General features: G+C 48.5%; 1 protein-coding gene across 1 annotated transcript in view; it reads left to right on the forward strand.

Moving 5' to 3' along the window:
- Positions 1 to 12,300, forward strand: part of LOC147119832 (uncharacterized) — a 430,344-nt gene extending 418,044 nt beyond the window's left edge. Inside the window, exons 4-5 of the mRNA XM_085985279.1 lie at positions 11,445 to 11,537; positions 11,619 to 12,300. Of these exons, the coding sequence (XP_085841405.1) occupies positions 11,445 to 11,537; positions 11,619 to 12,123 (598 nt within the window). The 3' untranslated portion in view covers positions 12,124 to 12,300. The remainder of the gene's footprint in view (positions 1 to 11,444; positions 11,538 to 11,618) is intronic.
- Positions 12,301 to 12,934: the final 634 nt, after the last annotated feature.

The raw sequence follows: 12,934 nt of genomic DNA on the forward strand, positions 1-12,934 counted from the left end.
GGTTGAAATCCCCATATATAGTCCCAGGTTTAGAATCCCCATGTACAGTCCCAGGATTAGAATCCCCATGTACAGTCCCAGGGTTAGAATCCCCATGTACAGTCCCAGGGTTAGAATCCCCATGTACAGTCCCAGGGTTGGAATCCCCATGTACAGTCCCAGGGTTAGAATCCCCATGTACAGTCCCAGGGTTGGAATCCCTATGTACAGTCCCAGGGTTAGAATCCCCATGTACAGTCCCATAGTTGGAATCCCCATGTACAGTCCCAGGTTTGAAATCCCCATGTACAGTCCCAGGGTTAGAATCCCCATGTACAGTCCCAGGGTTAGAATCCCCATGTACAGCCCCATAGTTGGAATCCCCATGTACAGTCCCATAGTTGGACTCCCCATGTACAGTCCCAGGGTTGGAATCCCCATGTACAGTCCCAGGGTTGGAATCCCCATATATAGTCCCAGGTTTAGAATCGCCATGTATAGTCCCAGGGTTAGAATCCCCATGTACAGTCCCAGGGTTGGTATCCCCATGTACAGTCCCAGGGTTAGAATCCCCATGTACAGTCCCAGGGTTAGAATCCCCATGTACAGTCCCAGGGTTGAAATCCCCATGTACAGTCCCAGTGTTGTAATCCCCATGTACAGTCCCAGGGTTGGAATCCCCATATACAGTCCCAGGGTTTGAATCCCCATGTACAGTCCCAGGGTTTGAATCCCCATGTACAGTCTCAGGGTTGGAATCCCCATGTACAGTCCCAGGGTTGGAATCCCCATGTTCAGCCCCAGGGTTGGAATCCCCATGTACAGTCCCAGGGTTAGAATCCCCATGTATAGTCCCAGGGTTGGAATCCCCAGGTACAGTCCAAGGGTTGAAATCCCCATATATAGTCCCAGGTTTAGAATCCCCATGTACAGTCCCAGGATTAGAATCCCCATGTACAGTCCCAGGGTTAGAATCCCCATGTACAGTCCCAGGGTTAGAATCCCCATGTACAGTCCCAGGGTTGGAATCCCCATGTACAGTCCCAGGGTTAGAATCCCCATGTACAGTCCCAGGGTTGGAATCCCCATGTACAGTCCCAGGGTTGGAATCCCCATGTACAGTCCCAGGGTTAGAATCCCCATGTACAGTCCCAGGGTTGGAATCCCTATGTACAGTCCCAGGGTTAGAATCTGTAGTGTATGTAACCTGTACTACCTTAAGAGGATACCTTAAGGTGATGGACTACTTTTTGATATCTCCTGTACATTGTAGTACCGGTGGTGACCACACCGGTATATAAACCCTGCGGAGCAAAGTGTATCTCAGTTCAGCCCTGACCCTCAATCACTAAAGACCTGTTTACTTACTTCTGTAGTCTGTGTCCTGTTATTTAGTATAACTGCATTTGAAAACACAGACTCAACAGTGGCGACGAGTCTGATCTTACCTAGCGGCAGTTTAGCATCAAAGGAAGCTTCGTCCTCAGAAACGGGCGTCGAAAAAGTGCATCCGCCCTCAACATCCTGCATCGCACGGGAGGCCATCGTGAACCCGGGTTGGTTTGCTGGCCACGAAGTCAAGCATCAGTGAGCATCCCTTCTACGACAGCGGCGGGTAAGCCCGATCGAGCGGCACGGGGGGGGGGGAAGTCGGCCGAGTTGTCAGTGGGAGAAGGGGAGGGAAAACGACTAAAAGGGCGGAGAACACGACCGCAGCCGGTGTCGGGCCGGACTGCAATCGGGCAGAGACGCGCAGCAGCCAGAAAAGCGTTTATGGCCACAAGGACCGCGGGAGCGGCGGGGAACAAGAGCAGCAGCGCAGGGGAAAATAAAGGACCGCTGGGAGGCGTGGACGGCAACAGCGCGGGAATCGCCATTTTGAGTCGGCGGGGGAAGAAGACAAGCGCGGGAAAAGCCGCCATCTGAAATAAGAAAAAAAAATTAGAAAATAATATCCGAAGGGGAAGGAGAAACTCAGCAAGGATGCCAAAAACGGGTAACATCACTGCTTTTGATAACGATGTGGAAGATTGGGCCACTTATGTGGAACGCATCGAAGTTTACTGTACAACGAATGAGGTACCGGATGATAAGAAAGCACTAACCCTATTAAACTCGATGGGTGCGAAGACGTACGGGTTATTAAGGAACCTTGTAACCCCAGACAAACCAGTAGGGAAGAGTTTCGCGGACATTGTTACTATCCTGCAAGAGCATTTAAACCCCACGCCGCTGCTGATAGCGGAACGATTTAAATTCTACAAAATAATTCAACTTAAAGGAGAAAGCAACGCTGAATTCCTAACAGAACTGCGCAAGTTATCAAAGTACTGCCAGTTCGGAACAGGACTAGCAGACGCACTGAGAGATAAGTTTGTGTGTGGGCTCCTAAGGGAAGGAACCCAGAAGCGACTGCTAGAGGAAAAGGATCTTACGCTGGACAAAGCTTTCAGCATTGCAGCATCCCACGAGGCAGCCGCATGGGGCGCTGCAGAGATACAGCAAAGGCCATTGGAATTCAGCACCAATGAAATGGCATTGGGCGCAGTAAAGTGCTATCGTTGCGGAAGGACAACGCATGACCAGAACCAGTGCTGGTTCAAAGACAAAGAATGCAGGCAATGTGGCAAACTTGGTCACATAGCGAGAGTATGCCGGTCAGGAAAGAAGACCAGCAGCAAAACGTCACCGCAGGAGAAGTACAAAAAAGTACACAAGGTGACAGAGAACAGTTCGGATGAACAGAAGACGGATTCAGACTCCAGCAGTAAGGAACTGGGTAGTCTGAAAATACATAATGTGGGTAACACAGCAGACCACCAAACTATCTGGGTCATGCTTCGGATAGCAGGAGTCCAAGTGAAGATGGAATTGGACACTGGGTCGGCATTAACGGTCATGAATAAGCAAGATTACAAAAGGTTATTCTCGCACATTCCCCTGAGGGATACAGAGATTGTATTGAAAACATACACGGGGCAAATAGTATACCCCAAAGGAAAGATCAAAGTAAATGTGGTCTACAATGGTAAAGAAAGTCAGAAAATGGACTTGTATGTGTTACCAGATAGAGGTCCGCCACTACTGGGACGGGAATGGATCCGGAGAATAAATGTGGACTGGCATTCCATACAAGCACTGACTGTAGATGCCTGTAAGGAGGACGACGTCAAACCTAAACGACTGTCCAAAATCTTAGACAATGCTAAGGAGGTGTTCCAACAGGGACTTGGAACACTGAAAGGAATTACGGCAACCATCAAGGTTGAAGAACATGCAAACCCAACGTGGAAGCAGAGCTGGAAGGGCTAGAACGTTCAGGGGTACTGTCCAAGGTGGACTGGAGCGAATGGGCTATACCCATTGTTCCTGTCATGAAGCGTTCGTTGAGCAGCAAGCCGGGGGAACCTGGGAAGGTTCGCATCTGTGGTGATTTCAAGATCACTGTTAATCCGGTTCTTCATACGGTGCAATATCCGCTTCCATGGATTGAAGATATCTTCGCTTCGCTGTCTGGCGGGAAACACTTCACCAAGATAGACCTGGCGCAGGCGTACCTACAGATGGAAGTTGATTAAGCGTCACGTCAGTGTCTCACGATCAACACACGTGAATATCGGTATAATAGACTGGTTTTTGGAGTGGCATCGGCTCCAGCGATTTGGCAAAGGGCCATGGAGCAATTATTGCAGGGAATCCCAGGCACACAATGCTACCTGGATGACATCCTGATTACAGGAGATAACGATAAGGATCACCTCACGAATTTGGAGCAGGTGCTCATCAGATTGAAAGAATATGGGCTCAGAGTTAATCGCCAGAAATGCGAGTTCTTTCAAAAGCGAATCTCGTACTGCGGCCATGTCATTGACCAGGAGGGGCTCCATAAGTCACCTGACAAGATCGAAGTGGTTGTCAATGCTCCTGCACTGGAAAATGTATCCCAGTTGAGGTCGTTCCTCGGGTTGGTTAACTATTACCACAAGTTTCTTCCAAATTTATCCACGGTGTTACACCCGCTAAACACGCTTTTGCAAATGGGAATACCATGGAAGTGGAGCGATGATTGTAAGCGGGCTTTTCAAAAGAGCAAGGCACTGATCACCTCTAAGGAAGTGTTGGCTCACTTTAACGCTGCCTATTCGCTTAGCTTGTGATGCTTCTCCATATGGTATCGGGGCAGTGCTCTCACATAAGTTTCCAGATGGCTCGGAAAGGCCAGTCGCTTTCGCATCCAGATCATTGACCTCCGCTGAGCGCAACTATGCTCAGATAGATAAGGAGGCTCTCAGCCTCGTGTGGGGAGTTAAGAAATTTAACCATTACCTGCAAGGCCAAAAGTTTACGCTGCTGACAGATCACCAGCCGTTGGTTTCCATTTTTAACCCTAAGAAGGGTGTTCCGGTAATGACGGCGCAGAGGCTTCAGAGATGGTCCCTTTTCCTAGGGGCACATCAATATGATATTGAATTCAAAGGTACAAAGCAACATGGTAATGCTGATGGGCTGTCGCGCCTGCCACTACCTACAGCGGAAGAGGCACCAGCAGTTGACCCTGTCGAGATACTTCACTCGACCATAATCGAATGCTTACCAGTCACCAATGCGGGTATTGAGAGAGAGACCCGAAATGACCCGACACTGTCTCGGGTCTACGACTTGACAGTGAAGGGATGGCCAGCACATGGCGAACCACTGTTACCAGCATTCTCAGCCAGACGAGAACAGCTGTCCGTATGTCAAGGAACATTGATGTATGGAACAAGGGTGATTATTCCTCCTAAATTAAGAGAGAGTTCTGAAAGAATTGCACGAAGGTCATCTGGGGGGAGTCAAGATGAAAAGCCTTGCTAGGGCTTATGTGTGGTGGCCAGGTATCGACAAACAAATAGAGGATCTGACTAAAAGCTGCTCAGGGTGCCAAAAAGTTCAAAATGCACCTCCAATTGCACCGCTGCATCCGTGGGAATGGCCTTCAGCCCCATGGCAACATGTACATATCGACTTTGCAGGTCCATTCATGGATTCCATGTTTTTGATAGCAGTAGACGCACATTCTAAATGGCCAGAAGTGATTAAGATGTCGACCACTACCTCCGAGAAGACGATCGCAGTTCTAAGAACCATATTTGCAAGGAATGGGTTGCCGGAGCAAATATGTTCAGACAACGGACCACAGTTCGTGTCAGAAGAATTCCAGAAATTCATGAAAAAGAATGGGGTGAAACACTATACATCTGCCCCATATCATCCGGCTACAAATGGGTTGGCCGAGAGATTTGTACAAACGTTCAAAAAGGCGATAAAGGCCATGAGTGAAGATCATATTCCACTACAACACAAGGTGGACAATTTCCTAATGGCGTATCGAAACGCCACGCACGCAGTGACAAATCAAAGCCCTGCCATAATGTTCTATAACAGAAGGTTGCGGTCCCGGTTGGATTTGTTAAAACCCAATGTGCGACGGGAAGTCGAAAACAAGCAATTCCAGCATGTAAATAAAAAGGCCACTCGTAGTTTTGAAATAGGACAACCAGTGTTGGCCAGGGACTATAGGGATGATAAATGGCAACCTGGGACAATTCGTGCACGACAAGGACCCTTGATGTACACGGTAGACGTTGGAGAGAACGTAATACGACGTCATGCTGACCAACTTGCGGAATCAAGAACAAGGGTCGACCCCATGTCTACGGCAGAGACACGAGTTGAAGAACTTATTGAGCCTGTAGCATCTACCTCCGACTCGAACGTATTGGATGATGTTAAATCCATAGGAGATCAAGTGGATGAGCCACCCCAGCAAGGAGAACCAGAGACCCCTGAAAGGCGTTATCCGGGCCAGATCAGGAGGCCTCCTCAGAGACTGAATCTTTGAACAGTTCTTGTGTGTAAATTGTATATATGTTATCCATGTAATGTTTTAAGCTAAAAGGGGAGGAATTGTAGTGTATGTAACCTGTACTACCTTAAGAGGATACCTTAAGGTGATGGACTACTTTTTAATGGCTCCTGTACATTGTAGTACCGGTGGTGACCACACCGGTATATAAACCCTGCGGAGCAAAGTGTATCTCAGTTCAGCCCTGACCCTCAATCACTAAAGACCTGTTTACTTACTTCTGTAGTCTGTGTCCTGTTATTCAGCATAACTGCATTTGAAAACACAGACTCAACAGAATCCCCGTGTACAGTCCCAGGGTTAGAATCCCCATGTACAGTCCCAGTGTTGAAATCCCCATGTACAGTCCCAGGGTTGGAATCCCCATGTACAGTCCCAGGGTTGGAATCCCCATGTACAGTCCCAGGTTTGGAATCCCCATGTACAGCCCCAGGGTTGGAATCCCCATGTACAGTCCCAGGGTTAGAATCCCCATGTACAGTGCCAGGGTTAGAATCCCCATGTACAGTCCCAGGGTTGGAATCCCCATATACAGTCCCAGGGTTGGAATCCCCACGTACAGTCCCAGGGTTGGTATCCCCATGTACAGTGCCAGGGTTAGAATCCCCATGTACAGTCCCAGGGTTAGAATCCCCATGTACAGTGCCAGGGTTAGAATCCCCATGTACAGTCCCAGGGTTAGAATCCTCATGTACAGTCCGAGGGTTGGTATCCCCACATACAGTCCCAGGGTTGGAATCCCCACGTACAATCCCAGGGTTGGAATTCCCGTGTAGAGTCCCAGGGTTGGAATCTCCACATACAGTCCCAGGGTTGGAATCTCCATGTACAATCCCAGGGTTGGATTCCCCATGTACAGTCCGAGGGCTAGAATCCCCATGTACAGTCTCAGGGTTGGAAACCCCATGTACAATCTTGGCAGGGGGATGGGATACGGAGTGGAGCTATAGTAGGGGGTGATGCACAGCCAAATATAGAAGAAAAAAACAAGTCAGCCTGGAAGGCAGAGCAAATATGTAATGGCACAAGGGAGTGTGGCAAGGCTGGATGGCATTTATTTTAATGCAAGGAGTCTTGCGAGTAAGGCAGATGAATTGAAGGTGTTGATGAACACATGCGAGTATGATATTGTTGCTATCACAGAGACATGGTTGAGGGAGGAGCAGGACTGGCAGCTCAATATTCCGGGGTATAGATCTTCAGGCGAGACAGAGGTGGGTATAAAAGAGGAGGGGGTGTTGCCATATTAATCAAGGAGTCAATTACTGCTGTAAGGAGGGATGATATCTTAGCAGGTTCCTCTAATGAGGCCATATAGGTAGAACTTAAGAACAAAAAGAGGGCAAGCACTTTGCTGGGAGTGTACTGTAGGCCCCCAAACAGTCAGAGGGAGATAGAGGAACAGATATGTAGGCAAATCTCAGAGAATTGTAGTAATAATAGTAGGGGATTTCAACTTCCCCAAAATTAACTGGGATAGTCAGAGTGTGAAAGGCTCAGAGGGTGCAGAATTCTTAAAGTGCATCCAGAAGAGCTTTTTGAGCCAGCATGTAGAAAGTCCTACAAGAGAGGGGGCGGTACTGGACCTAATTCTAGGGAATTTAGCCGGGCAAGTGGTAGAAGTGTCAGTAGGAGAGCATTTTGGTGACAGTGACCATAATTCGGTGAGATTTAAGGTAGTCATGGAAAAGGACAAAGATGGACCAGAAGTAAAGGTTCTAAATTGGGGGAAGGCCGATTTTAATATGATAAGGCAGGTTCTGGCCAAAGTGGACTGGGATCAGCTACTTGTACGAAAATCCACATCAGAGCAGTAGGAATCATTCAGAAAGGAAATAGAGAGAGTACAGCGCCAACATGTTCCCGTAAAGGTCAAGGGTGGGACCAACAAGTCCAGGGAACCCTGGATGTCAAGAGATGTACAAGAATGGATTATGAAAAAAAGGGAGGCTTTTGGCAGATACAAAGGACTAACAACAGTGGAAGCCCAAGAGGAGTATAGAAAGTGCAGGGGGGTACCTGAAAAAGAAATTAGGAGAGCGAAGAGGAGGCATGAAAAAACACTGGTGGGCAAAATAAAGGAAAATCCCAAGGTGTTTTATAAGTATAGTAAGAGCAAGAAGATAACCAGGGAAAGACTAGGGCCCATTAGGGACCAAAGTGGCAATCTGTGTGTAGAGTCGGAAGATGTAGGTGAGGTTTTAAGTTAATATTTTGCATCTGTGATCACTATGGAGAAGGACGATGTTGGCATAAAAATCATACTTGAACAAATTAGTATTGAGAGGGAGGAGGTACTAGCGGTTTTAGCGGGCTTAAATGTGGATAAATCGTAGGCCCTGACGAGATGTATCCCAGGCTGGGATGGAGATTGCAGGGGCTCTGATACAAATTTTTAGAACCTCTCTGGCCACAGTGGAGGTGCCAGAGGACTGGAGGACAGCTAACGTAGTACCATTATTCAAGAAGGGTAGTAGGGATAAACCAGGGAATTACAGGCCAGTGAGCCTAACATCAGTGGTAGGGAAATTATTGGAAAAAATTCTGAGGGCTTAGTCTCCACTTGGAGAGGCAAGGATTAATCAAGAATAGTCAGCATGGCTTTGTCAGGAGGAGATCATGTTTAACCAATTTGATTGAATTTTTCGAGGGGGTGACTAGGTGTGTGGATGAGGGTAGTGCAGTTGATGTAGTCTACATGGACTTCAGTAATGCTTTTGACAAAGTCCCGCATGGGTGACTGGTCATGAAGGTAAGAGCCCATGGGATCCAGGGCAATTTGGCACATTGGATCCAAAATTGGCTTAGTGGCAGGAGGCAGAGGGTGATGGTCGAAGGTTGTTTTTGTGACTGGAAGCCTGTGTCCAGTGGGGTACCGCAGGGATCGGTGCTGGGTCCTTTGCTGTTTGTAGTGTACATTAATGATTTAGATATGAATGTAGGAGGTATGATCAGTAAGTTCGCAGATGACACGAAAATTGGTGGAGCGGTAAACAGCGAGGAGGGAAGCCACAGGCTACAGGACGATATAGATGGGTTGGTCAGATGGGCAGAACAGTGACAAATGGAATTTAACCCTGAAAAGTGTGAGATGATGCATTTTGGGAGGACTAACAATGCAAGGGAATACACAATGAATGGTTGGACCCTAGAAAGGACAGACGATCAGAGGGACCTAGGTATGCATGTACATAGATCCCTGAAGGCAGCAGGACAGGTAGATAAGGTGGTTAAAAAGGCATATGGATACTTGCCTTCATTAGCCGAGGCATAGAATATAAGAGCAGGGAGGTTATGATGGAGCTGTACAAAACACTAGTTAGGCCACAGCTGGAATACTGTGTGCAGTTCTTGTCGCCACACTATAGGAAGGATGTGATTACATTGGAGAGGGTGCAGAGGAGATTTATCAGGATGTTAACTGGGCTGGAGCGCTTCAGCTATGAAGTAAGACTGGACAGGCTGGGGTTGTTTTCCTTGGAGCAGAGAAGGCTGAGGGGTGACCTGATTGAGGTGTACAAAATTATGAGGGGTATAGATAGGGTAGATAGAATTGAACTTTTCCCCTGAGTAGAGGGGTCAATAACCAGTCGGCATACTTTCAAGGTAAGGAGCAGGAGCTTTAGAGGGGATTTGAGGAAAAACTTTTTCACCCAGAGGGTGGTTGGAATCTGGAACTCACTGCCTGAAAGGGTGGTAGAGGCAGGAACCCTCACAATATTCAAGAAGCATTTAGATGAGCACTTGAAATGTCATAGCATACAAGGCTACGGACCAAGTGCTGGAAATGGGATTGGAATAGATAGGGCTTGATGGCCGGCGTGGACACGATGGGCCGAAGGGCCTCTTTCTGTGCTGTATAACTCTGACTCTGGCTGGAATCCCCATGTACAGTCCCAGGGTTTAAATCCCCATGTACAGTCCCAGGGTTAGAATCCCCATGTACAAACCCAGGGTTGGAATCCCCATGTACAGTCCCAGGATTAGAATCCCGATGTACAGTCCCAGGGTTGGAATCCCCATGTACAGTCCCAGGGTTGCAATCCCCATGTACAGTCCCAGGGTTGGAATCCCCATGTACAGTCCCAGGGTTGGAATCCCCATGTACAGACCCAGGGTTGGAATCCCCATGTACAGTCCCAGGATTAGAATCCCGATGTACAGTCCCAGGGTTGGAATCCCCATGTACCGTCCCAGGGTTGGAATCCCCATGTACAGTCCCAGGGTTGGAATCCCCATGTACAGTCCCAGGGTTGGAATCCCCATGTACAGTCCCAGGGTTGGAATCCCCATGTACAGTCCCAGGGTTGGAATCCCCATGTACAGTCCCAGGGTTGGAATCCCCATGTACAGTCCCAGGGTTGGAATCCCTCAGCAACACCGAGTGTGAGTCTTAGGCCCCGAGTCAGAGCCGGCGGACGTGCGGCCAGGATCCCGGCACCATTAACCCCAGGGTGCAGCGCCTCCCCCAGACAAGAAACACAACAACTTGCATTTATACAGCAGAGGGAGCAATTCAGAGCCGGTTAGCATCAGGGTGGGCGGTGGATGTGGAACTCGGTCCCTGGCCTCCTGTGTAGGGCTTTCTTGTTGCATCAGTTTGAGCTGGAGTGGAGAGGGGGGAGAAGCTGCTGGGTTTAACCCCCAGTACTTCTCAGCCCAGTGGGACCCAACAATTTCCAATGTGGGACTGTGAAGGGAGGTGGATTCTAGGGGAGATTAAGTTGCTAAACAGACACTGTCCGTACAGTGTAAAAGATTATCGTTTTAGGAACAAGTATTTCTGTAGAGGCTTTCAATCCATTTTTTATATACAGATTTTTTAATTCATTCGATGTGGGTGTCACTAGCAAGGCCAGCGGATACTGCCAGTCCCGATGCCCGTTGAGAAGGTGATGCTGGGCCTTCTTCTTGATCCTTTGCAGTCCGTGTGGTGAAGGTACTCTCAGAATGCTGTTAGGTGAGGAGTTCCAGGATTTTCACCCAGTGACGATGTAGGAATGGCGATATATGCCCATGTCAGGATAGTGTGTGACTTGGAGGGGAACTGGGAGGTGATGGTGTTCCCATGCACCTGCTTTCCTTGTTCTTCTAGGTGGTGGAGGTTGCGTGTTTGGGAGGTGCTGTCAAAGTTCTAGTCGAGTTACAGATGTATAAAGTCGCTCTCCTTCACCCCTCCCCCTCCCACCTCACTCTCTCTCCTCCCATAGAGGCCAGAGTCTTGTGTAGGCCCAGACCGGGTGGCGGGTTCCCTTCCCTGAAGGACATTAGTGAACCAGTTGGGTTTTTAACGACAATCTGGCAGCTTTCATGGTCACTTTTTTCCAGTGCCGGGCCCACAAATTCCCAGATTCATTGAGCTCAATTTCACAACCTGCCTTTGTGTTTTTGTGGATTATCTCTCACCCTCCCTTTTTCCTGTTTTAAATTAATTCTACAGGGTATTAGAAGAGGAGGCTTTGCAGACGGAAAACTCAAACCAAACATCACTTCAAGATCTGACAGAGTCACTAGATTCATCAGGACCTTCTAATGTGGAAGCAGAAAGCACCGTTCAGAGCGGAGAGAAACCATACACGTGTTCTGTGTGTGGACGAGGCTTCAGCCGATCCTCTGACCTGTTGAGACACAAGCGCACTCACACTGGGGAGAGGCTGTACACCTGTACTGTGTGTGGGAAGGGATTCGCTCAGTCATGCAATCTGCTGCAGCACCAGCGAGTTCACACTGACAGACCTTTTGAATGTCAGGACTGCGGGAAGTGCTATAAAAGGTCCCGCGAACTGACACACCATCAGTGTGTTCACACTGACGAGAGACCATTCAGGTGCTCTCACTGCGGGACTGGGTTCAGGAGATCAACTCACCTCACTGTACACCAGCGCACTCACACTGGGGAGAGGCCGTTCACCTGCTCTGAGTGTGGGAAGGGGTTCATGTGTTCATACCACCTGCTGACACACCAGCGAGTTCACACTGACGAGAGACCTTTTAAATGCCCGGACTGCGGGAAGTGCTATAAAAGTTCCGGGGAACTGACGCGCCATCAACGTGTTCACACTGACGAGAAACCGTTCAGGTGCTCTCACTGCGGGACTGGGTTCAGGCGATCATCTCACCTTACTGTACACCAGCGAGTTCACACCGGGGAGAGGCCGTTCACCTGCTCCATGTGTGGGAAGGGATTCACTCAGTCAACCAACCTGCTGAGACACCAGCGAGTTCACACTGCTAAGTGACTGCAGGGGTTGGATTCTGCTGTTATTTACATCCAGCACTGAATCATGTTCATTCTGACAGTTGGGGTTTGTTTCTGCTGATGTTAATAACCCCTGTAACTGGGCTGGAGTTTAATATTCTGGATATATGTCAAATAAATCAGCTTAGCTTTAAACACATTGTTGTGGATTTTTGTCGTTCCCACCTGAGTGTTTAGCATCACCTGGCTGGAGCTCAGAAAGGACAATCTGGGGGGAGGATCGTACAGCAGGAACAGAACTACAGCCTGGACACAGTCCTTCAGGGCCACACTGAGAGGGGCAAACAGCAGTTTGGTCTTTCTCGTCTCTCTTCACTGACAGCAATGTCCCCGTGCAGGTTAATCTTCAGGCCTGTAAGGAATGTGTCCCAGCCGCTCTCTCCCATGGGTCAGAGCTCCTAGGCATGGAACAGAAGGCTCCTTTACACCTGTGTTTAGAGTCAGGAAGAACAACGGTGAATGCTGGAAACGTGCTGTCAAATCAGAGATTGGTGTCAAACTGCGATCTGTTCCTGATTTGAAAGTGAAACGGCAGGGTTAAGTTTCCAGTCTAAAAATGACTGGTAATCATTCCACGAAGATTTAATATGTGTGTGCGACAGTCCTGAGTCTATCATTTTAAGGCAGGTGTTAGCTCATTTAAAATAAACCCGTTTAAAATTAATTGATTAAAGTCTGCATTAAAATAGCAGAGGGAGGAGTTCACAGGAGCCTGTTAACTGCTGGTACAATTATACAACAGACATTTGATCTCCAGATAAAGAAGGACCTGCAGCGTGTTTCCAGGAATT

Source organism: Somniosus microcephalus, chromosome 4, assembly GCF_052327205.1.
Source record: "Somniosus microcephalus isolate GS21.2 chromosome 4, FLI_Smic_1.0, whole genome shotgun sequence".
NCBI lineage: Eukaryota > Metazoa > Chordata > Chondrichthyes > Squaliformes > Somniosidae > Somniosus > Somniosus microcephalus.